This window comes from Bos grunniens, chromosome 18 (genome assembly GCF_055505025.1).
Source record: "Bos grunniens cultivar Pamir isolate PY7600 chromosome 18, Bosgru_T2T1.0, whole genome shotgun sequence".
In the NCBI taxonomy this organism is placed as follows: Eukaryota; Metazoa; Chordata; class Mammalia; order Artiodactyla; family Bovidae; genus Bos; species Bos grunniens.
This window is the reverse complement of record NC_141182.1, coordinates 29,869,955-29,894,682: the sequence shown is the minus strand read 5'-3', so window position 1 is coordinate 29,894,682 and position 24,728 is coordinate 29,869,955. Positions and strand designations below refer to the sequence as shown.

The 24,728-nt window shown below is 42.7% G+C and overlaps 1 protein-coding gene across 1 annotated transcript in view; it reads left to right on the top strand.

The window, feature by feature from the left end:
• The first annotated feature begins 2,354 nt into the window (after nt 1–2,354).
• Nucleotides 2,355–24,728, top strand: part of CDH8 (cadherin 8) — a 404,121-nt gene continuing 381,747 nt past the window's right edge. The window contains exons 1-2 of the mRNA XM_086349550.1: nt 2,355–3,145; nt 17,777–18,227. Of these exons, the coding sequence (XP_086205676.1) occupies nt 17,976–18,227 (252 nt within the window). The 5' untranslated portion in view covers nt 2,355–3,145; nt 17,777–17,975. The remainder of the gene's footprint in view (nt 3,146–17,776; nt 18,228–24,728) is intronic.

Here is a 24,728-nt window from a genome sequence, read left to right as displayed (position 1 = left end):
TCTTTATCATGTACTGAAGAAGGAAAAGATGAAAAGTTTGAATTTTATCTCTGGCAGTAATAGATATGTTCCATTCTGCCATTTCCTGCTCCAACTGTAGAAGCTGGAGTCTTCCTATCTCTCCTTCCCCCTTCCGGTGGGGGCAGAGGAAGCCATCAGTTCCCACCCCGCTCCAACTAATCAGTCCCTTGGTTAACTGTCATTTTTACTCAAAATTAGAAGAAAAGTCCCATTCCTCATGAAAAACAAAAGTGCCTTTTACTGGATGGAGTTACCCTCCATCTCATTCAACTGCAGAGACTCCTGTGTAGAACTGTCTGCCTGTCACTGAAACACAGGCTGGAGACATTCTGCCTCTTCCTACACTAGCATCAGCCAGCCAGGGTTATCCTGAATGCTCTCCTCCCTCTCCTATTCCCCCAACAGCCACTGCCTCTCTGATTATACTGCTGCCCTGGCAGATAACTCCTCACCCTTCCTCCCCCAGAATACTCCAGGACACATGCAATTCTAGAGGCCATCCTACAAAGCCTGTGTTACAGTCCTCTTCCTGCTAGAAGGCTGTCACTCTGAAGAGGACCTTGAAAAAAAATTATATTAAGGAGTTAGGTTCTCACCATTGTGACATTACACTGCATCCTATTAAGAGGGGGTGGAATTGTTAAAGAGGCAAATGCCTTGTCTTTCAGTTTCCCTGATTATTTTAGAAATATCCTTATAGGGCTTTTTAACATTATCCTAATCCTCTTTCACACTGCTTAATCATCCCGGTCTCTCCTAAGAATCAAGAGAAAATTAGTAAGAAATTCCTACTGCAGTGCTTTGACTAGAGATTAGCAATATATAGAGAGAAGGGGCTACCTTGAAATTTAGATGGCCAAAAGTCAGCTAGGACAGTGTATTTAACTGCTCTGGGAATAAACTTGGATAAGGTGAGTCAGAATAAACTCATTCTAACCCAAGGGAACTAAAGCCATTGGATTCTGACCTTCTTCACTTTGTCATTAAAATAGTTTTATTTCACCATTAAGAAGATGGGATTTGAGGATACTGTTTAGCTCTACCACTCTAGCTTGCTTTTGAGGTGACTTTGTTACTAGGAACAATTCCCAGGCTTCAGTAATACGTAACCTTTGCTTTAATTCTCATAGACCTAAGAAGGTACCCTAAGGAAAGGTTCAGAGCATTTGTTCAAAGTGAAAATGAATGTCTGAAAATTAAGCATAGTCCAAGGTGTGATCTATTTCTCTATCCATTTGGGACTGTCCGGTCCAGAGGCAGTTATAATATGACTGAGGCATGACTACTGTTCCTTTTCCCAAGACAAAATTAGCCAATTTCTGAATATCCTGTAAACAGAGTCTGAGATGAGATCAGTTACTTAGTGACTGTCTCGTGGGAAAATACCCCCTGCTTCTCTTCACTTCTCCCTGCTCTGAAATAACTCAATTTTCTTCCCTAAATCACCTAGAATGTGAAACAGATACTAGACCTATAGTCAGCATCCTTTTCAACATCTCACAATGGGATGGTAGATGAAACAGACACAAAAAAGTCAAAATTGCATAACTATTATAAGCATATTGTGTCTGTTTTCTCATTCTCCTCACTCTAATTAATTGAAGTCAGACAGTACAAGCTTTACGGACCTCTTGTCTGGTTCTCCATACCCTTTCTTTCTTTTTCCATTCCTGACTTTGTTCCCGGATAGTAAAACCCTTCCTTAAAGTTCAGCTTTAGTGCACAGAGAATGGACTAAGTGTTCTGTGGAGGGGAGTTAAACAAAGGAATAAGGATTAGCTCATAGTAATTTCACAAATTTTATTAAAAATAGCTGCCTATTTCTACGTGTTTGCCTCGCTGATGAGACGAAAAGAAATCTGGACCTCCTGATTCATGATTCCTCCTCTTGCATGGGCTTTGATCCATGGTGGGCAATTCTCAACGTTTGAGTGGAGTCCATCAAAGGACTCGAAAGCGCATCTCGTGGCGGAAGCAAAGGAGCTTGAAGTCTGGTGCCCGAGAGATTTCCAGGCAAGGGCACATTGAGAAGACCTAGCAGTCTCTCCTTTTATTTCCCAAGCAAGTTCTGCTTTTTTCACACCTACTTACGCGTCCCTTGCGTCTGCCCGTCTGCGCTTCCTCATCCCATCTCCCTGAAGAAGTAGAAGCCTGGGGATATGAGGAATGCGCACCACCCACAGGACCGCGACACAGTGCCTCTAAAGCACAGCGTCTGAGCAGCAGGCGTTGGTCCTACCGACACCCCACTCGGTCTGCCTGAGGATCTTGGCTTAAAGAGGAGACAAGACGCCCACGCGCACCCTTTTGCCCTGTCGCGTCCTCTTCCTCCCAAGGAAAACAGCCGTGGTTCACCGGGACGCTTTTCAAGATCTCGCTAGCCTCAGAGCTCCGGGAAGACTCAGAGAGAAAGCTCGCGGGTACACTCGTCCGCATCCTTTTGTAGTCTGCCAGCTCTTTTACCCTGGAGCCTGGCCCTCCGCGGGCGGCGCGCACCGCACGGAAGGGCGCATCTTCACCGAGTGGCTCCGGAGGCGGAGACGCGCTGGGCGCGCTCGAGAGCGAGGAGCGAAAAGTTGTGCGCCCACTTGGTAGCGGGAGAGAACCGAGGAGCGAGCGCGCCAGAGCGCCGGTGGGGGGAGGAAAGGAGGGGGCGGGGAGGGGGCCCGCTTACATGAATTTCCAAGTGGTAGACCTGCCTCTGCGCTCTGCCCAATGAGATCCGTCAGGGGAGGCACCCGACTCACTTTTCCACATCACTTCACAGTTACATTTGGCAGGCAGGCGGGCTTGCACGCCGGAGCGCTCAGCCCAGAATTAGTGGATCTATTTGGAATCTCCCTGCTTCCCCGAAGCTCATCTGCTGTCGCCGGTTCGTGCGCGGACGGTAGCGTCCACCCAGCGAAGCTGCACTTTGGGCTACAGACACGCAGAGCCCGGCGCGCCCGCCCCGCGTCTCAGCACCAAGCCCCGCAGCTCCGAGAGGCATGAACGCGATCCGGAGGCGCCTGCCCAGCGCGCGGGGACCGCTCGCTGTTCACCGCCCTCGGGAGCAGACCTCGAACCCCTCCGGCCATTAGTGAACCAAGAGGCTTGAAATTCGCCCGCGCGGAGCCCCTCAAGAGTGAGTGATCCTCCACCCAAACCCCTCGTTTTAATCCATGCCCCGAGGACCCAAAAGGGACCGTATTTTTTTTTTTTTTTTAAGGAATACCCCTGCCCCTTCCGGCACCCTGCGCGCCTCCTTCCATTCGAATGGTGCGTGTGGGTTCGCTGCCCCAGTGTGGGGCTGAGCTGTATCTTCTTTCCTGCTATGCGCAGCTGATGGGATCACCTCAGGGTTTTACCTGACCATTTTTGCAACCTGCTCTGACAGCAGATCCCGGGGAAGAGCAAGCAGGCTGTGCCCCTCCAGCTTTCCTGCCGGGCTCCCTTTCTTGCGGTCGCCTGGCGATTTCGCCGCCTCGCGACACAGGCAGGCGCCGCTGCAGCCGCGCGCCTTCACTGCGGGGTCCGTGCGGTGAATGGGAAGCACCCGCCGCCGGCTGAGAGGCAAGTGCCAGCCGGAGCAGAAAGGAGGCGAAGGGGAGCGGGGCGGTGGTGGTGAGGGTGCCCTCTGGCTGGTTTGCCGCACCGCCCCAATCTCGAAGAGACGGAGGGCGACCCCCGCAGTGGGGCAGCGGGCCACGACTCAGCCGCGAGAGCCCCAGCCCGCGGCTTTCCCACAAGTGGCTCCTCCAGCCCCGGGAAGCGCGGTGCGGGTTCCAAACTTGCCAGGCTCCCTGGCGGCCCCACGGCTCTGTGGACACCGAGATGGGGCCCCGCATCCAGGCAAGCCCCCCAGTGTCCTCTCCGAGCCCGCCAGACTGTGCTCACAGAGGCCTCCTGAGCCGAGCCGGGGACTCCCTCGGACTCCCTCTCCTAGCGCCGCCAGAGCACAGAGCTGCGCTTTCTGACAGCTCACTCCTCCCCATCCGCGAACCCTTGGGGTGGGGTGGGGGCGGGGGAGGGCGGGCTGCGCCCCTCGCGGGACCTGAGGAAAAGCGGATTCTTGCCCGGGTTCTGGCAGCGCGTAACAGGTTCATAAGGGACTTGATCCCCGTTCTCTCAGGCTCCAGCCAAGCCTGGGAGCCAGTGAAAATCTGCCGCCGCCAACGAGGATGCCAACAGGTATCCACAGTTTACTGTGCCTTTCCCTCTCCGCAAGACCAGAGCCTTCCCCGTCCAATCTGGTAGAAACCTCAAAGTTTCGTGATCCCGAGACCCTTCCCTGTAGGCACAGAGCCGGCAGCAGGTCCGGGACGAGCCGTTCGTCTCCGCGAGCCGAGATGGCAGCAGTTTGCTTGGGCTGCTACATGTAAGAAATCAAACATTACTTGTTTATTGTTGCAAACGCACATTAGTCAGTAATGGAAAACCACCCTGGCAGCTGCTCACTTCGGCTCCAATTAAAGGACAGAGCTGATAATTAGGCAAGGGAGAAGGGGTTTTTCAACTTTACCACCCTTTCCTGAAGATTCCAGAGTTTCCTCTTTAAGAGGCAAGATTCGACCATGCCCTTAGCGCGCCGGAGCTGCTCAGCCGATCAGCCGGCTGTTTTCTTTCACTGGCTTCACAGTATCTGTGGGCCGAGAATGGGAACCCGGACGCAGGAGAAGGTGCACTGGCTTTGCCCTCTCGAATGGGTACCACCGCGAAACAGATCGCAGGCACGGGGTAGGGGGGAGGTTGGGGCCCCTAGGAAGCGCCGGCCCTCTTTACAGCACTCCTGACAGCTATCTCAGTGGTTAACAACCCTCCCTAGGCTGTCACCTCAGGCTTCATTATAGGAGCTTTTCAACTGGAAAACTATGTGCTGGAAGGAGATATTTATGTAAGATTCGAAAGTGGGATTTTCCATCCATTCAACCTGGCCGCTGTACCTCACTGCATGCAAAATGAGCCCTGTCGTTCATGGCAAACACAACTGAAATTTCTGCCTCGTTTTTGCTTTTCATCAGTCGTGTCCGGTTTTGCAGGGGGTTTATCGTGTGTGTATGTGTGTGTGTGTGTGTGTGTGTGTGTGTGTAAGAGATTGTTTTAACCAAGAGATCTTTAGAGGATGTTCTCTGAGGGTTACTTTTTTTTTTTTTTAATCCCTCAAAGGGAGTTCTCCATAATCATCCTGTCCAGACATGTTTTTCCACTTCCCTGAGCTCTGTGGCTGAAAGAAATTCTAGGGCTCTCCCTCTTATTAAATAATAATACTACTAATAATATTCTGTAAATCTGCTTCAGCAGTTTGGAAGCCCCCCAATCGCATAGTCATTTCATGCTGGAGCAGTCGCAGGATTTTAAATCATCTTTGATAAATATAGATATAGATATATATTTTTCCCCCTGGACTCTGAAGAGGGCTTGGAGTTGAGAAAATCTATTCTGAAAACACAGAGGAGGCCCCGCAGATGCCCTGGGGACTGTTTCATTCAGGGCTGCTCTGTGGCAGCTGGCACTCTTCATTCTGTCCCCCACGACATCCACATGGGCATCCAGGTATCCCATAGCCATCACAAACAAGCCCGATGTTTCAGAGACACTGGCTAATGTTCTCTGAAATGTGTGCTGCAATGTTGTCATGCAAACTTTTTAACTGTTCCCCCCTTCAACCTGGATCTTCTATTTTCCAATTACTATTACTATTTAAAAATCAATTCTTCTGCCTTATAATCTATAGTCTCTTAAAACTCTCAAGACTCCAGATGAGGAAATCTCTCCACCCAAATCACTTAACGTATTTTGGCTGCATTTTGGGTGTCCAAGATACATTTCTTGAGCTCCTGAAGGTGTTAAGAATTTAACTGAAGAACAGTTTTGTAGCAGCCCTCACTGGAATAGCAGCTCCATTGGCCTGCTGTACATGTATCAACTGGATAAAGAAGGAAGTCTTTAACCTGAAAAAATAACTTTATGTGGGCATTATATGCTCCTCTCTGGTCAAGACAGTATTCATCTAAAGCCACCGCTTAATTTAGCACTGAACACAGTAGAAGTAGCCAATGGCAGTTCACTCAAAGTAAAAAACAAATGAACAAAAAAAACAACAAAACAATCTGTGAAACATTCTCTGCAGGATGCAGTAGACCACTTGAGAAGGCATTTTGTAAAGGCTGTTATATAAACAAACTCATGATGCAACATTTCCTTGTAAACTGAACAGATTTAAGGTCTGATGCTCCTGGTTAGCGGGGAGCACCTGATTCTTGGAACAAAGCAAGAAAAGTCCAAAGAATGAGGGTATAATGATTCTATTCAGGGAACTGTACCTCAGGGCTTTCCTCTCACAGTTCCTTTCTCTGTTTATGGGTGAGGAAAAAGGATCAAGCACAGACAGAAAAGTTAGAATCTGCACTTCATTGGCAACTGTTCAGAAGTAACTTTATCGTTAGAAGTAACTAATTCTCTAAAGACAAAATTAATAATCTTCATCATTTTTCTATTAAGCTAGTATACCTTACAATTTTATCAACATTCCAATCTGAGCAAAATTGCCGTGCACAAACAAAAGCTTTTCATGGATAAACCGACATTCAGTTTGTATTGCCAACCATTCTTTCTTACACTATCAGCAACGTTTTGTGTCTGACAAATCAAGGGAGAAGCAAAACAGACTAGCCTTTAAATTATAGATGCAAACTAAGGTCCCAAGACTTTTTCAAAACTATTCTGCTCAATGGTGCTGTCGATCCTAGTTTCAATAATTTTGTATTTTTACAACGTTATTCAGAGAAGCAAGGCGTGGGGGGAATGCAGTTTTTCTGTTTTCAACACTGTTGGCATTCACAGGTGAAATGGACTAACTTTGCTTTTTAGTTTGGGAAAGGCTTCTGTCTTTGGTGTGTTGTATACCTCCTACAGAGCATACAGTTGAACCAAGGCTGATTCCTTTGCTCTGTATTAGGTGTTACTTACACACACACACACACACACACACACACAGCTTACTTCTAGAAAACCTGGAAATGTCCCTAGATAACTAACTCACTTATTGGTTCAAGTAGGTGATTCCCTTTGCCCTTTCATCTGCTTTAGATGATTTGATTTGCCCTCCAGGCTTCTTGGACTCATGAATTGACTAGTCTTTTAAAGCAAACACATCTGTCTGTGGTGTGGGAGGATTTTTTTTTTTTACAGAATCTCATAAATGTATATTTGTGGAATAGAATATTTTGATGGTCCGAGGCCGTCCACTGATGTCATGGGGCTTAATTAACCAAAGAGCCGTTCGTCTGCTCTCTTTTGAGTCCCATGGAAAGCTGCTGATGATGTGGAGTGTGCAGTGTATCTCAGCTGCACTGTTGGCTCCTGCCTCTGGAACCCGCCTCCAGATGTAACCATGGGGAGAAAATTAGTTGAACCTGGCAACTTCAAAAGGTCAGAAAAGAAATAAGTTCAACGGATGCCATTCAGCTGCTTCTCCCATACGTTGCTGTGAACAAAATCTCCATTGCCTCTTCATGGCAGAGCATCCAGGCCAATGCTGTTTCCTTTCTCTCTCATGTCCCAAGCTTTTATTTCCTGAGTTTTAAATGTCATGTGCTATTCCCTATCACAAATATCATCCACCTTCGTGACTTTAGAAGTCTTGTTTTTTGTAAAGTTCTATTAGTAGGAGGAAATGCACAGAAGTGATTTTTCTGTATCTCTTTGGACACCATCATAAAAGAATAACACTTGTATTTGGAACCTGCACTTTCCTTCCCTACTCTGCTTGTCAAAAACAACTACAAATGCTAAGATGAGGGTTGGTTGGGGGTACAGCATGGAATTAGTGCTAAGTCAACATTGATTTAATGCATTAACAATTAACAAGCCCTGTGCCTTTTTTTTTTTTCTAGGATATTGTCAGTAAAGGGGAGGGAGGAATACAAGTGTATCTAAAGTCCAATATTGTGACAATCTACCTCAGTTTTCTCTACAGAAATTTCATAAATTGTCCCAAGTTTTTTCTTAGACCCAGATTTTACCTTTTTTAAGAAGTCATTTTTATTCATGTTCCACAAAGCATTTATTTCTCCCTCAAAATCATTTTTAAAATGATATGGACTTATAAAAATTAAGAATACTTCTAAGACTAGACTTGCATCAAGAATGCTTTTAAACTCTGTGTGATAGGAAGTTATATTTTATTGGGAAAAATGCTCTAATTATGGAAGTCTTACATGTGTAACTCAGTATCTGTACCTTTCCCTTGTGGAGAATTTATTAAAAAAAAAAACAAAAACAAATACCCAACGAGGAAACTAATTCTTCTTTCCTTCTTTTGCTCCCTCCCTCTCTTCTTTAATTTTTTAATATATATTATATTTGAACAGTTCGCATCAACCTCATGTGAATTGCAATTCCATGTCTGTTAGAAGACTCCTCTATATTGATTTTAATCAGCAGGATACCTGGCCCTCACAAATACACACAGGAAAAAAAAGTTCCATCAGAAAGTCTTCATGGATGTACTTACTGATATTTTAAGCAAATGGAATGCACTTCAAAGAAATATTAAATGGAATCTTCTTAATTCTTCTATATCATTAAGTGAAAATGTTATTATACTATATTCATATTCTATTAGCAGTAGGGACCATATTTTCCATGCATTGTTTCTTTCTAAATGAATTCATGCATAAAATATGATTAGTTGATTCCTGATGTAACACAAATAACATAAAATAAGTAGATGGGGAATAATATGAATATCATTAAGGAATGCTTTTCTTTTTTATCTATGGAGCCTTATCTCCAAAATATAATGTAAAATTTGCAAGAGCACATTTCATTCTTTATTAGCCATTGCTGTTTCAGCTTGACAAATGGAATTTAACTTCTCTGTGTCCCAAGTATTGGCATCTTTAAAATGGGGATGCTCAGAATTATGAAAAAATAATTCAAATCTATTTTTATTGGAGTAGTGAAACAGGCTTGATCTTTGAATTTCACTACAATATAACAGCTGAAGGAGATACACTTATTTTAGAATCTGTATAAGCAATGTAATTTTCAGAAACTATACATTCAAAGTGATATCTAAATATCATTTTTGTCAAATGATTGCTTGCTATCCATTTACCTACCCATCATCTATGTCCATGTGGAGTTCATGGTAACAGTGCTTGTGGGTGGTTTTTAAGCTATAAAGTCTTTGAAACATGACAGAATGGAAGTAAGGGTGGTTACTGCACAGTATAATCTAATTGGCAGAATCCTGACTTATTAGGCTGGGATATTTGGCTGCATTCCAGTTTCAGTATTGTAGACTCTGTAGCCCTGGTTATGTGTTATATCTGATTTTAACCATTTCCACATTTCTTTTTTTAATTTACTTTTCATTTGGAGGAAAATTGCTTTACAATGTTGTATTGGTTTCTTCCATACAACAATGCTATTTCCACATTCTTTAAGCAGGAAGGGAGAGCTTCTAATTTTTAACCATCATCAATAATACTAAAATTTCTTGAAACACATCAAGAATTTGCTAAATATTTTTTGGAAGAAGACACTACCTAAATGCAACCTCTAGTTAGGATTATCTTCTCAACTCCTTTCTGAGAAGTGTTTAGATGTCACTGTGTCTTCATCTTTGAATTAATAGTGGCTTCCCACTTGAACCATTCCCATGAGAATATACTAGATGATTATGACATGCAATGGAATTTTTCTTGTAGGAGAGAAGAGTGTTTCAGTGAGTGGTTACAATTTGAAAGTAAGTAGTTATGGTGTGGATGTGTAATTGTACTTTGTCCTTTGCACTTTACCCTTTGCCCTTTTAAGATTAATGATGATGGGCAATGCCATGTCTTCTTTGGAAAAGAGAGACATGGATGACCCCAGGGTGGGGGAAAGTTAAAAATATAACCCTTTAGTCCTACTGTATAACACAGGGAGATATACTCAATATCCTATGATAAGCCATAATGGAAAAGAATATGAAAAAGAATACATATATATATACATATATATATATAAAACTGAATCACTTTACTGTACAGCAGAAATTAACACAATGTTATAAATGAACTGTACTTAAATAATTAAAAATATACCACCCTTTAGAGGCCTCATAAAATTATTTGAAGACATTAAGTGTATAGTAACTGTGGATAGGAAAAGCTATTTGTGAAATGCTGTTTTACTTATATCCCTCTTGGTTTATGACATTAAAAAAAAAAAAAAAAGAAGCTGGAAAAAGTTATTTTATTACCTGTTTACACAGAGCACCAAAATTTTCCCCACTGATGTATCCAGCAAGAAATTGACATCAAATAGTTTTTAAAAAATTCGTCAAGGTTCTTTGTGAAGCAGGTGAAACATTCAATAAATTGTAACTATCATTGTTACATTGACAAAAGAGTTTTTACAAAGCTTATCTCATTTAATTTTTTTCACCATCCTTCAAGTCAGTTCCCTCATCTGCCACTATTAAGATAAATTTGCCTAGGTCACTTATCTTAGGAACGATAGGACTGTGATTCAAAGAACTTCTGACTCCAGAGTCAAGGTTCTCAGCATCTGTGCCCCCACAGTTCAGTTGTGTTAACAAGATTGTTAAGGGTAAGATTGATTTCCTAGTGGTTACTCTGATTTAAAGGCATGTTGGTTTGCAACCTTGGAGTTTGCAGAGGGGGTAGGGGGTGAAATTCAAAGCCGACCCTTATACTTGGAGCTCCAGGAGAGACGGAAGAAAGAGGCAAGCCACTCCAGATTGGTAGGTGGCAGTTTTAATAAACAAGGGAATGGACACTACATATGAGGCTTGATTTGGGCAACCACAAGATCTCTGCATCTGCTTGCTGGAATCTTAAAGTTCATTTACACGGAGATGTTTGTAACATTCAGTCTCATGTACCATCCAGATAATCTCAATAACACGTAACTCTCTCAAGGCTACATCTTTGAAGTGGCTGCTAATGCAGACACAGTGGGCAGGACATGCATTCCAAGGACAGGGAGGGGTAAGGAGCCTTTGATTGCCAGGGTTCAGCTCATGGATGAACCTGCGGTCACAGCTCCTCCATGACCTCCCCCAGCGGAGGGCCAGCACAAATTGTTTTCCCTCATTAGGTCTTTGGCTGTTAAACTTTGAGCAGGTTGATTTAAAGACAGCAAAGGATGTGGCTTTTAAATGGAGAAGGAAGGATTTAGATTACACTTGAGAAATGACTTCCTGGCATGACTCTTATAGGCAAGGAAAGTGTGGGTCTTAGATTCATCATTCTGAGGTGGTTTCTAGACAGTTCTGCCTGAAGAAGATCCAACAGGATAGATTCAGCTTCAGTATCTTAACTAACCTTATAATTCTAAGAAAGTTCATTAAATAAATTTCTGAGCCTGTAAACACTAGAAAAAGAAACTTGACCCTCCTGTCTTTGTTACCCCAGTTCTGAGATGTCTATAGCAGGAAAGCTTCTACGTGAAGGACAGAGTTCTGACTCCATCTTGGGAAAGGATGAGGAGCTATCTGTCTTTGCCATGGTAACCAGTAATTATCAAACTTAAAGAAAACTAAAGCTTCCAGTAGAAAAAAACAATAGCATGTCAATAATAGCAAAAAGTAGAGTAGATTTGACAGCTATTATTCTGGGTGGTAAAACAAAGCAAATAATGTGCTTTTGGATAGACAGTTGGATAAATGTATGATTTGATGCCAAAGAAAGATGTCCAGAAGTGTTGTGGTTGAGAGGAGAGATAATCCTCTGTGTGTGTGTGTGTGTGTGTGTGTGTGTAAATGAAAAAAAAAATTAAATTCTCTTCTGCCGAGGGAATTTGGTCAGGGCATTCTGAAGGCTTTAAGAAAGGTAATTCTCCTGCATTATTTATATCTGGACACACACAAGTATTGTTTGTCTCTAGTTCTCCAGGGCTTGGCATGAATCGCACTGGGCCGCGGGCTGAATCGCGTACCCTGTGTTGCTGAAACACCACTTTGAATTCAATGTGCATTTACCTGTTTTGAAGCAGCCTGCTAATGGCTCTAAATTCAAGGTCAGAAACATTTTTAATAGAAACTCTCTGGTCTTGTGTGTCATTTTTGCTTCCATGAAATATTGTGGCCACTAAGCCCAGTGGATAATAAAAGCATAATTTCCTGTCAACCACAATAATCTGCAGGATTGAATTCTGAAGTGTCGGTAAAAGCCTGTTTTTATTTTAGGCTTCAGAGTGTGGCTTATCGTTGGAAACTGCAATCTTTGTTGTTTACCAAGTCAATGGTGCAGTAATATTTTTGCATAATGACTTATCTGAAAGTTTTTTTTTTTAACCTCAAAAAAAAAAAAAAAAAGTTGAACTCAGTGGGGTCAGACCAGGCTGTAATTAAAGCTATCTCTAAAATGTAAGTGTGAACGAAAAGCAGGATTGTAAGTATCTTACCTAAGACAAAACATCTTCTTAATGGGGGAATTCTAGTTACTTCTTTGTAAGAATTCCAGAGGGACTGTAAAATCTCTTCATCTCACTCTCGGGGTGTAAATCAATGCAGCAGCATTATAATAAAGTGGATTGCTTGGCCAGACATACATACTGTGGTTAGAAAATCTAAAAATACATTGATTTTTTTTTTACCCAAGCTTTACAACCTCACTCAATTTCTTCTTCCTTGCGTAGAGTTAAGCAGTTTGTGTATGCAGCTACTATTACAATGTTTATTAATTCTGATAACAGTGACAGGACATTTGGTTGCATCTCAAGAATTCCTATAAAGCTGTTCTCTGATCATCTAAGAGGACAACATTAGCTCTGCCCATGGCAGAGCCCCGCATATAAACAGTACAGTTCTGATTATCACGGGAGAATCCCATTTCTCTCCTAGTAATAGACTTCACCGAAGTGAAAGTCAAGTCTCAACACCCCCTAATAGCATGCGTGGGAACACACTGCTTATTGGAGCAGTTTTTCCAGTGTCCCATATGGAGTGGGTTAAGTATAAAAGTTATGACATCATGCAAAATCTCATTTATTCATACATTCTATGGCTGGTTTTCCCAAAGTCTGATATATGTCTATTCCCAGGTAGGAAGTATTTTATGGGCATGCCATTTAATGACACTGAGGAGGAAGTAACTTTTGTACCACACCACTGAATCTTTCAAGCCTTCATAAGAAGGAGGTCTGAGTTAGGTGGTTTTATTCCTGCGAACTCTAGGCTTCTCCAGCTACAGCACCTGCCTCACAGATGAGGTTATTACAAATGCAGAGTTGCAAGCCCCACTCTAGACTTACTGGATCAGAATCTGCATTTTAGAAAAACTTCCAGGATTTGTATGCATATTAAAGTTTGAGAAGCATCACCTAGGGGTATGCTGGAGGAATCTCTTACTTGACTAAACCAGAGCTGTTTCTGGTTTAGAAACTTTCGCCAATTGCCATACCTGGTTAGTGATCACATTGAAAACTTGAAATTGGTCATGGTGGAAGTATTTATATCATGGAAATAAAAAAATCAGGGATTTTTTTTCTTTCAGATAGCCACTTGGTAAATATTTAACTGCACACCCTTGCCTCTAACTGTTGCTTGTCTTCCTTTTCGACAAAGAGGGACACAACCTCAGGCTCTGACTGTATTTAGTTAAATGAAAATTAAACATTATATAAAGTACCAATCTCACTGTGCTTCCAGTTGCTGTCTCCCATACTCTCACCAGGTGGCTCAGTGGTAGAGAACCTGTCTGCCAGTGCAAGAGACTCAGGAGACGCAGGTTTGATCCCTGGGTTGGGAAGATTCCTTGGAGGAGGAAATGGCAACCCACTCTAGTATTCTTCCCTGGAAAATCCTACGGAAAGAGGAGGCTGGTGGGCTGCAGTCCATAGGGTCACAAGAGTTGGCCATGACTGAGCATACCATCATTGTGGAATGGCACTTATTTTTATGCCTTAGAGCTTTCGAAATTGAACACACTCGTCTCTTCACAAAGCTCTGGCAGAGAAGAGGACGTCAATTTGACATGTAGTCTAGAGACCATAATTAGAATGACGTGGTGGGTAGCAAGAGGATACCATGGCCATGGATTAGATAATATGACAAGAAATAATTTGAAAACTACCCTCGGTACTAATTCATTCACAAATCCTGTCTTAGTGAATGGTTTCGTTCTTGTTCATTGATTGACTTAAACGACCCTTTGTACTTACCCTCCCCTCTGGGTTATTCCTTTTCGAGGGTTAGATGATGCTTCCCCCAGGAAGCCTTCTTTAAGGCAGTGAAGACGAGTGGCATACCCATCACTCTGTACTACCCTAACGTTTCTCAGACTTAATAGGATATTCCAAGTATTCATTTACCTTGGCTCTTGGCTTCCTGAAGATAAGAATTCTGATATGTTTGCTTCTCTTGCCTCCGTGCCTGACCCACAGTATAAGCTCATCAAATATTTAGATAACAAGAGGAGGGACTGTGGTAAGAAAGAATTCTAAAGTTAGATTCCCTAGATTCAAACAGCTGTTTTCTCTTTACTAGAGGTGTTCTTTGGGCAAGTCATGTCATTACTCTGCACCTCAGTTTTGAATAAGACTTACTGTGGCTTATAAGTACTGTGCCTTGTAACAAAACTTAAAAGGCACAGTAAGTTTTATCTGACTGCAAGATCTTGTGTTCATGGATACTATTTGGGGCTATGCATATGCTCTTGATTGATTAATCCCTTTATTCTAACTAGTGAAGCTATGCCATTGTATAAAGCAGTTTCAGGGCCTATTATTTACTTTTTACTGATTCTGACGAGTTCAGGGAGGAATTGTGTCACATTCCATCCCGAGTGGGTTGGTGGCAATCTATCTGCTTGGTGGCTTCCATCAGGGAAGTGTCTATTAGGACTTTAAATTGGGATTAAACTGCTTTAATCCCAGAATCATTAACAACAGAGCAGATGCCAGAGAATACTTGCAGAGTATTTGGCACAATTTAAAAATAACTGTGCATTCTTAATCACTTTACCAAAATTATCACTTGTAATCTTCAAAATAAACCAGCTAGGTAAATAACATTCTAGTTTGTTTTTTTTTAATTGACCCCTAGTTATGCAACTGGTAATGGTGTCTCTCTGGCTGGAATTCAAACCCCAGGCTGGCTGGAGCTAGAGGAAACACAACCATCTCATGGTTCTCCCTCTATAGCACTCAGGCCATCAGAGGATGGTCTACATGGCTCTCGAGCATTCAGGTATGGCCCAGCATGAAGCAGGGTATGTTCGGAGAGAAGTCTTCTTGCCCCTGAGAAGTGTTTAGGCTGAGCCTCCATGATTAAAATGAGTATTCCCTTCCATCCAATATGGTCCAGCCCTTCTCTCACCAGCATCACCCTCGTCCACCCACATCCCACCTTAGGGAGGATTCTTGACTGCCTTTGTAACTCTCATACCTTTACCTTTCCTGCAGAGGTCACACAGCTTATTAACTCTTTGCTCCTTTGACTTTTTTTTAACTGAAGCTTTTCAAGGGCAGAGATGGTGTCAGGACCACTTCCTCAGTCTGGCTCAGGAGAACAAGCATCACAGCTTAGTAAGTGCTTCCCAGGTTCTGGGTGCTTCATCTGAGTCTTGTTTCTGAATCACCCTACTGCTTGGAAATTAGGAATTCTTCTTATTGCCATTTTGCAGAAGAGAAAACAAAAGCTCAGAGAACTTAAGTAGTTCTTCCCATTATTACAGAGACAGCAAGTCGGGTGAGCAGGGATTCGAGCCCAGGATTTTCTGCCTGTAAAACAGACAGTCTGGGGAGTAACACACTAATCCTGCATCACTGTTCCTGCCCCATGTTTAGGAGATTGCATGGCACGTGATGGGTGTGCTGTACACGCACACGACCATTTAGAAAACTGTTGGTATTGAAGGGATTTTTTTTTATCAAGATCTTTCAACTTTTGTTTTAAATTCGAAAGGTCTGTTCTCAGATGGGATGAGACAAGGTCTTCATGGAAATCTGCTATACAGGAAGGCTGATCTCCCTGCTGGTGCTGCAGTTTTAGGGAAAGCTGGGGGCCTTTTCTGGACTCTCTTTGCTCTGAATTATTTCCTGTTGAAAGTTTTTCTTGCCTTCAGTTTACATTGCAACTGTTGTTTGCAGGGGTTCTCCTGTGCCCCTATCAGGGTGGAGCCTCTTTTGAGGTACAAAGAGAGTCCCAGTGGTGGAGCTGAGCCCAGGCGAAAAGTGACAAGCAGGGCGATTCTATTCACCACCTTGTTAGATAGGATCCTGCCTGTCTTTGCAGCAGGATCTGAATCTGCCCCTTACATCTGGCTTTGCTAAGACCACTCACTAGCTAAGCCAATGTTAAGGACTTTCTTGCTTTCCCATTCTGAGCCAGAATGGAACCAGGGACACACAGGGGAAAGTTTCCCTACCCCATTATGAATTCCCTGAGCCAAACTATTCCCCATGGTGTTCCGAGGAATTATTTTCCCATTTCATCTAATTCAGCTAGACTTCTCTCTGGGATGTGTGGGGAACATTATTTCTTTAAAAATAATTTTTTTTGAGAGGGAAGAAACACGTTTTGCCACACCGAAGGTAAGCAAAAAAATGTATTTGACATCTCAGGTAATGGGGATTTTTTTTGCGCATCCCTTTCTGAAATCTCCTCAATTGAAAATTGTATTTTTACCATATTTCATTCCCAAAGGAGCTTTTCATAATTTAAATCTCCTGTTCAACTGTACATTTGGAATGGGAGCCTTGACACTGTCCTGATTATAACATACATGCTGGACGTTACAGAATTTCTCTCTGGGAGCATTCTAATTTTATTCACTCATTATTAGCATCCTGGCAGAGAATTGTATTCTGCAGGCTGAGCTGGACAATCCCTTCTGATGGGCTGTGGCAGCTAAGACGGTAACAACTGGGGCTATTTCCCTTCCTGTTCTCATTTGTAGATTTTTTTTTTTTTAATTAACCATTGAAGCTAGTTTCTTCACATAGCACAGCCCAAAGAGAACTAGAACTTCTCTTTAAACTGGAGGGTGGGGAAGGAGACGGAAAAGAGAAGGAAGAAAAGCAGGAAGACATGAAGGAAGGAAGAAAGACTTGCAGTCTCTACAAGAATGCAGGAGGGCCACACTGGCAACACCCACACTTGCATTACAAGCAAAGACTGCAAAAAAAGAGAGTGAAAGTGATGGAGAGAGAAAAGGGAGGGAGCATGAAAGAAGAAGGAAGGGAGAAAGGAGGAAAAAAAAAACAAGGAGGGAGAAGCAAATTTCAGGGACTTGAAGCAGTTTTTGATAAATAGCAGATAACAGAAATTAACGTTGTGTTGCGCTGCGGTGCTCAGTTGCTAAGTCCTGTCCAGTCTTACATGCGCGCGTGCTCAGTTGTGTCTCTTTGCTACCCCATGGACTGTAGCCCACCAGGCTCCTCTGTCCAGGGTAGTAACCAGGTAAGGATACTGGAGTGGGTTGCCATTTCCTCTCCCAGGGGATTTCCTGACCGCGGTCACCCCCACCCCCCCCCCACCCCCCAGATATCTAACCCATGTCTCTTGTGTCTCCTGCACTGGCAGGCAGATTCTTCACCACGGCGCCACCTGGGAAGCCAACAAAAATTAATATGAATATATCTGAAAGTTTAAAGGATAGGAAGACCTGTGAGCCTACTTATTCTCAATCTGTATGGATCCACTTTCTTAATTCAAGGCTGTGGGAAATGTTCATTCACATGCTTTTGAAAAGCAGTGATTTTGTTTTAAAACCTGTTGGCAGTGGATCATTATTTTTCTCCCTCCTTGTTTTTGCAGGAAATTTCAATGAGAAGGACAGCCCATGGATCGTGGTCTTAGAAAAACTGCGTAGATGATGTCTGTTTCCTGTGCTGTAAACACGTGGCAGGGCTGTAAGTAAATGCTCAGCACCGCATGATGAATTGGATGGCTGCAGACCGGAGGCAAAAAAAGTAATTGTCTCATTTTCGTGGTGATTTGCTTAACTGGTGGGATCATGCCAGAACGGCTAGCGGAAATGCTCTTGGATCTCTGGACTCCATTAATAATATTATGGATTACTCTTCCCCCTTGTATTTACTCGGCTCCGATGAATCAGTCTCCGGTTCTAATGAGTGGATCCCCATTGGAACTAAACAGGCTGAGTGAAGAACAGCGGATTTTGAATCGTTCCAAAAGAGGCTGGGTTTGGAATCAAATGTTTGTCCTGGAAGAGTTTTCTGGACCTGAACCGATCCTTGTTGGCCGGGTAAGCTTCGTTTTTAAGATCCCAATTTTGGGATCTTACTGGTCTCTAGATCTTTAACATTAGGCTTGTCACAGTTGTTGCTGCACTTAGCTGTAAGTACTTTTGGCCAGATGGTTAGTTCATTTACCTCTTGGTTTCTTTAGGAATATGAATAATCCCACAGTAACAGATTTAAATGTAGACAAATTGCTTTTCTCTGGAAAGCTCATCCTCCCCACCTCTCCCGCCCTCCCCATCTATTATATCATAGCTATAATAACACTTGTGTAATGCATACACAAATAAGCATTCTCATTCTCACTTCGTATAAAAAGTCTGCATGCCAAACCTCTTCTGTAGCTTACAGGACTTGGAAGATGTATGCATTTTTGCTCAGTTTGAATTTCTACCACCTGGATTCCTAAGATGTTATTTTGTCCCATTTTATTCTGAGGCTGTGTATCTCCAATTGCAGGTAGACTTTTCTCCTTTTTTGTTGTTATTCATTTGTTGTTTCAGTTATTAACCTAGGATAGAGAAAGGTCGATTCTTGGAGTGGGTGCTTAGCAGTGCTTTGTACTTATGGTCATTCAGTGATTTTGCAATAGGATATTGATTTATTCGTTGGCAGGTGGAATCAAATGGATAGAATCAAAGTTTTGGTTTGGTGATGTGTGTGTGTTTGCACGCGTGCGTGTGCATGTATGTGTTAGACTGGGTTTACATTTGTTTTGCTGTTGGCAAGTTAGACAGGTGTTCCTTGTTCTGACGATAGGCACTGCCTGATTTACACAGTCTCACTGTGGGTTGTTGAAGACTATACATGTTTTTTTCCTCAGAATTATTCATACACTTCTGTTAATTTGGGCACATACCATCATTGTAGGTAGAATTCCAATTATGAGCCTGCCAAGCACTGATTTTCCTGATAAGTCAGATTCAGAAGTGAATCATGCCAATACTGTGCGTTTCCCAAATGCAGTGATTAAAAAAGAAAAAAAGAATTAAATATTGAGCTTCAAGACTTGGTGTCTCACTGGAAACTTCTGATCCCATTTGTGCTCGCACCTCATCGTCTTGCAAAGCAGGTTGAGCCTCCCCAAGGATTATGCTTTTTCACTTCATGTAGTTTCACTTGGGCAAGGGGAATCCAGAGGAGGTGGTGTCAGGAGTCATTCGGAGAGCACCTATTATTGAGGCAAACACATTTTTAGGTGGATAGGGGCCTGTTGATGAACAAACCAACGACCCCTGCCTTCAAGGAATTTGCATTCTGGTCAATATTGTTTTGTATTGAGCACTATTATTAAAGCACTCTGTGGGCACAGTCCTGATTGATTCTAACAGTAGCTCCCTCCCCCGACCATGTATACATATATGTGTTTATGTGTGCATATATACACATATACAAACAATATATGAATAAAACACATCTACGCTCCTTTCTTTGTCAAAATACAAAAATGATTTTTTTGTATGCCTGATGCACACTCAGGTAGCAGAACTGACTGGAGGCTATTTATAGTCGTAACGCATCCCATTACTGTGACTTCATATATTTCCCTGCAGAAATGTTAATGTGTTTGATTAGAGGCTACTGCCCCAGACTCTGCTGAAGGTTTTACTTACTATACAGTTTATCTACCTTAAAACATTCCTAAATGTGAAAAGTTCTCATTTGCAAAACATCTGGCCCAGTGGGTTTTGCACAGGGGCTTCTTGACCACATTATCTGTCTGTCTCTCTCTGTCTCTCTCTTTTATTTTGGTGAGTGCAGAAATTGAGACTTGGATTAATAAAGCAAACCAAGATCGTAGCACTAGTAAATGATCTGAATCTGAATCAAGTTGAGGATTCTCAAGGCCGTAATTTTATCCACTGGATCCGATTACATTTTAGTGACTAGTTACCATGTTTTTAAACCATAATTTGCACTTAAGAATTATTGAGTATAGAATGCAGAGTTCTTAAATTCTTACTTTCTGGATATTCAGACTTCTTATCCAGCCCTCTGACAAGGCATTTTCATGCCATATGAAATTCTGGATATACAGTACATGCACACATACATAATTGATGGATATTTTCTGCCTGTTTTCTGTTAGTTAACTCTATGGAGGTCTATCACACTGTTGCTGTCTTGCGTAATATAAACAAACAAACTTGCTATCCCCAGAAGAACTTTCCATTTTTACCTGAATATAAAAAGTAATTAAATTGGGATTTGTTTTGGAGTCAGGATCTAATGACTAATTTTACCTCCATTGTTTAAATGTAGCCATAGAGAGAGGCAAACAATGCAGTGTTTACTATCCTTTTGTGACATAATAGTACATGAGAGGAGAAGGAAATGGCAACCCACTCCAGTATTCTTGTCTGGAGAATCCCGTGGACAGAGGAACCTGGTGGGCTGCTGTTCATAGGGTCACACAGAGTCGGACATAACTGAGATGACTTAGCATGTATGCATGCATTGGAGAAGGAAATGGCAACCCACTCCAGTGTTCTTGCCTGGAGAATCCCAGGGAGAGAGGAGCCTGGTGGGCTGCCATCTATGGGGTCTCACAGAGTCAGATACAACTGAAGCGACTTAGCAGCAGCAGCAGCAGTACTTGAGAAATTCATGCTTCTTTCAAGGACAGAAATGTTGCTAGTAAATCCTAGGATTTTTTTTTTTTCTGGCGGTGTTGCACAGCATGTGGGATCTTAGTTCCCTGACCAGGGATCAAACCTGCACCCTCTGCATCAGAGGCACAAAGTCTCAACCACTGGACTGCCAGGGATGTCCCGAACCCTCGGATTTTGAAATGGCCAAGATGATTCTGATCCTTGACGTACTCCTCTTTCTGTAATCCTGGACACGGCCAGTTCCTAAACGACTGTTCAGTCTGAGTTAATCCTCTTTTCTGAAGAACTTTTCCTGCAAACATTTCCAGTCATGTATATTTCCCCTTAAAGAAAATTGCTCCTGAGTTATTATGGCTTAGCCTTTGAGGGACTTAGGTTGTAGCAGAGTCTAAAAATGCATTTCAGGTGACTGCTGCAGGTGATGAGGCAAGCTGAGTGTGGGGATGATCCGTATCGGGGTGCCCACCGGCGCTTTATACCGTTTTATCTCTGTGAACGCTCTTCCACGTCTGTCTAAATGCTCTTCCACATCTGACTCTGAACTGCTTCATTGTTGAGCTTCTCCCCAGGAACTGGCTGAGAAGCAGTAGTTACTCAGGAGCATACCTGCTCTTTAAAAGGCCCTCCTGCGAGTCACCATAGTGGGAGCCTCGGGCTTGGCAGACTGAGTTCAAGCTCAAGGGCAGAGTCAGTGTTTGAGTGATTGGCTCTTCAGAGTTTCACATACACCCTCACATCCTTCATTTCTGTTTATATTCTATTGGTAGGCAGCTGGATGCAGAGAAAAAACTAAGTCTTAGAGCTGGACTCTGCAGAGGTTTGAGTATTGGCTTTGCCACTTTCTGGATATTTAGCCTAGGAAAGTAACCAAGCTCCTCAAGGGCTAGCCAGATAAGGTAAATACAAGTAGATAAGAATGACTAAAATAAGGCATGCATAGTGCCTGTACATATTGTAGGCATGATTGTATTCTTAAATGTGTTCATGTGTGTGTGTGTGTGTGTGTGTGTGTGTGTAGTTGGAGTGAAGGACAAAGAAACTACAACTACATCACTAGGTGAGCACAGGACTCTGGAAGCCTAATGAGGGGCCCTTTCAATGAGCCCAGGTTGCTTAGGATGAAGGTGATGGTTGATATTTCCATGTGTCTTGAAGGGTAACTGTCATTTAGCTTAGTGGCGTGGGCTGGAGTAGGAAGTTAGGAGCCGCTCCCGGGTGGAAAGGTTTATGCAACGTCGTGGGAATAGGGTGGGATGACTGAGTGTCCCCTTCATCACAAGCAGCATAAGCCCGCATATGTTCCATTGAATTAAAAAGAAGTTGAATTTTGTATTCTTACAGAGCCCTCTCTGCCCCATTCTGTCTAAAATAGAACTGTTCCATCTCTGATATTTCAAACCCTTTGACTATGCTTTATTTTTATTCCTTCCTGAAGACCACTATCTCACATCACCATACTTTATCTTGCTTCTGATTTGTCACCTACTAGAATGTAAGTTCTACAAAGAAAGGGATTTTGTCTTCTTTGTTCTTTACTAAATATCCCCAGATCCTGGAACTCTGCCTGCATATGGGGAGAGCTCGTAAATATTTTGCATGAATAAGTGAATGAGTAATTCACCTAAAAATGGAGGAATTTATAAAATAAGATAGATCAGCTTTTATATCAATAGTATTTTTCAATTAGGAGACAATACATTGCTTTCATGTTATCCACTCCTGTTGGGATTTTAGGGACTCGCTAGGTAGTTTAAACATTGTTTCTAGACATTGATTTTAAGTCTTTCTTTGAAATAGTAATAGTGATAAGAATCCTTGGTGGCTTGGTGGTAAAGAATCCACCTACCACCCATGGGTTCGATCCCTGGGTTAGGAAGATCCCCTAGAGTAGGAAATGGCCACCCACTCCAGTGTTCTTGTCTGGGAAATCCCATGGACATAGGAGCCTGGCGGGGTGCACTTCGTCAGGTCGCAAAGGGTTGGAAATAACTTAGCAACTAAAAAACAACAACAACAAATTTGTTAAAACAAGTCTTTTTATGAAGACTGCAGATTATTCTCTTTGGAGGTTGTCCCCTTAGCCGTAGCATGAAGCAGTGCAGCCTGGAAATTCCATTATCTTCCAATTCATCTAGAAACTTATGTCACAAACTAGACCCAAAATCTTTCTGAATATCTGAAAAGCAAATAACAGACTCCACTCCTGCCTCCAGCTCTCTGTGGAGCAAGGTAGTTCAGAGCCTGTTGGTATAAACATAAATACTTTGACTTCTATACTGCCCAGAACCTCCTGTGTTGACTTTCTCTGCCAGTTCTGGAAGAGAATAATGTGGTACATCCTTCACCCTGTATTCTTATTTGCTCTGGTCTTAGAAAAGAAAGATGGAAAACCCATGGTAGTTTTTCGTAAGTCTTATAACTGAGACAAAAATATCATCCTTGGGATGAAATGTGCATGGATTCTTTAAGCTGGGCTGCTTGATGCCATCCTGAAAGCTCTTGCCTGTGAGTCAGGAGGGTGATTGATCAGATCATTCCACAAATATTTATCAAGCAGCTACTATCTCCTAAGTGTTCTTGTCTATGGATTCTTAACCCTGAGCAAACATAGATCCATGTCCTCTATCAGAATGGGCTACTAGGGGGAGACAGATGTTTAGAAAACAATCACAAAAACATATGTCAGGTTAAAACTGAGGTTAGTACTCTGGTGTGGAAGCCCATACAGAGGAAGCTATTTTGTTTGGTGGGATGATGGAAGCTTCCCTAAAGGTTCCCATAACCAGGTGAACCAGAGTGCAGAGCTGAAGAAGACAACATTGACCCAGAAGACATAGTATATGCACAAGGCCATTTAAGGAGCTGAGACTGGGTCTGGGTAACTGGAAGACAGAGAGCTTGTGTTGAGAGCTTTGGAATTAGGTAGAAAGATGAGCAAGAATCTCTTGGAGATCTGGCTTCTGTCTTTTTCCCCATCTGCTCTAAAGGAGCTGGAAGAGAAAGCCATGCAACACTTCTCAGGTTCAGTTTCCTCACTTGTAATTTGTATAGTGGATTATGGAATTATATTTAAGTTACAAATCCCCAATGGAACAGGAAAAGAAAGCAATATAAAAAATGTGTGCAACATCTATTGATTTTTGGCCCAAGTTCCTTGAGCTCTTGTTCTGTGATCCACTGTTCCTCAGACTGCTTTATTTTGGGGGAAAAAAAATACGGTTTGCTTTCCAGGTGGTCAGAGATCTCTCCTAAATCTTCTTTCTTACATAAACTCCTCAGCTCTCTTTCCTCTCTTTTCCCCTCCTACCTGGATTTCTGAGCAACTCCTTATTTGGATAGAACTCCCATTGGTGATGCCACGTCTATTTATAATTCTCTCCCTCCAAGGCACTGACTCATTTTCTGTCTTTAAAATTGACCTTCTAACCTTCCCTCTTCACCATAACTTGGAAATTGTTTGGGTGGTGCTTAGTATGAAGGTCATGGGATGCCAAATAATTACACTGTATTACAGTTTACCGTGTCAGCGGCTGGTGAGAAAATTGCACTTGACATGCCATTATTTTTGCTGGCTGTTTGCATGTTAAGAGCACTGGGTTGCGCAGCCGCAGCCAAATTGTATCTTCGGCCTTGCGAGAACAATTCACTGTCAGTTTTGTGAGGCTCCCGCCTACTCAGATAGAACCTTGTGCACCAGTAATTTGGCAGGAATGCAGTCAGCATTGCACATCTCAATCTGGCCAAACAACAAGGGTTGTCTGCCTTTTGCCCAATGTCCCGACTTACAAATGACAGGCATCCCAGGGCTGTTGGAAATCTTTTGGTGCTGATATAAAAAACTGGAGTAGTATTAGTCATGTGTGTTAGCAGAAACCCTCAACACACACACATGCA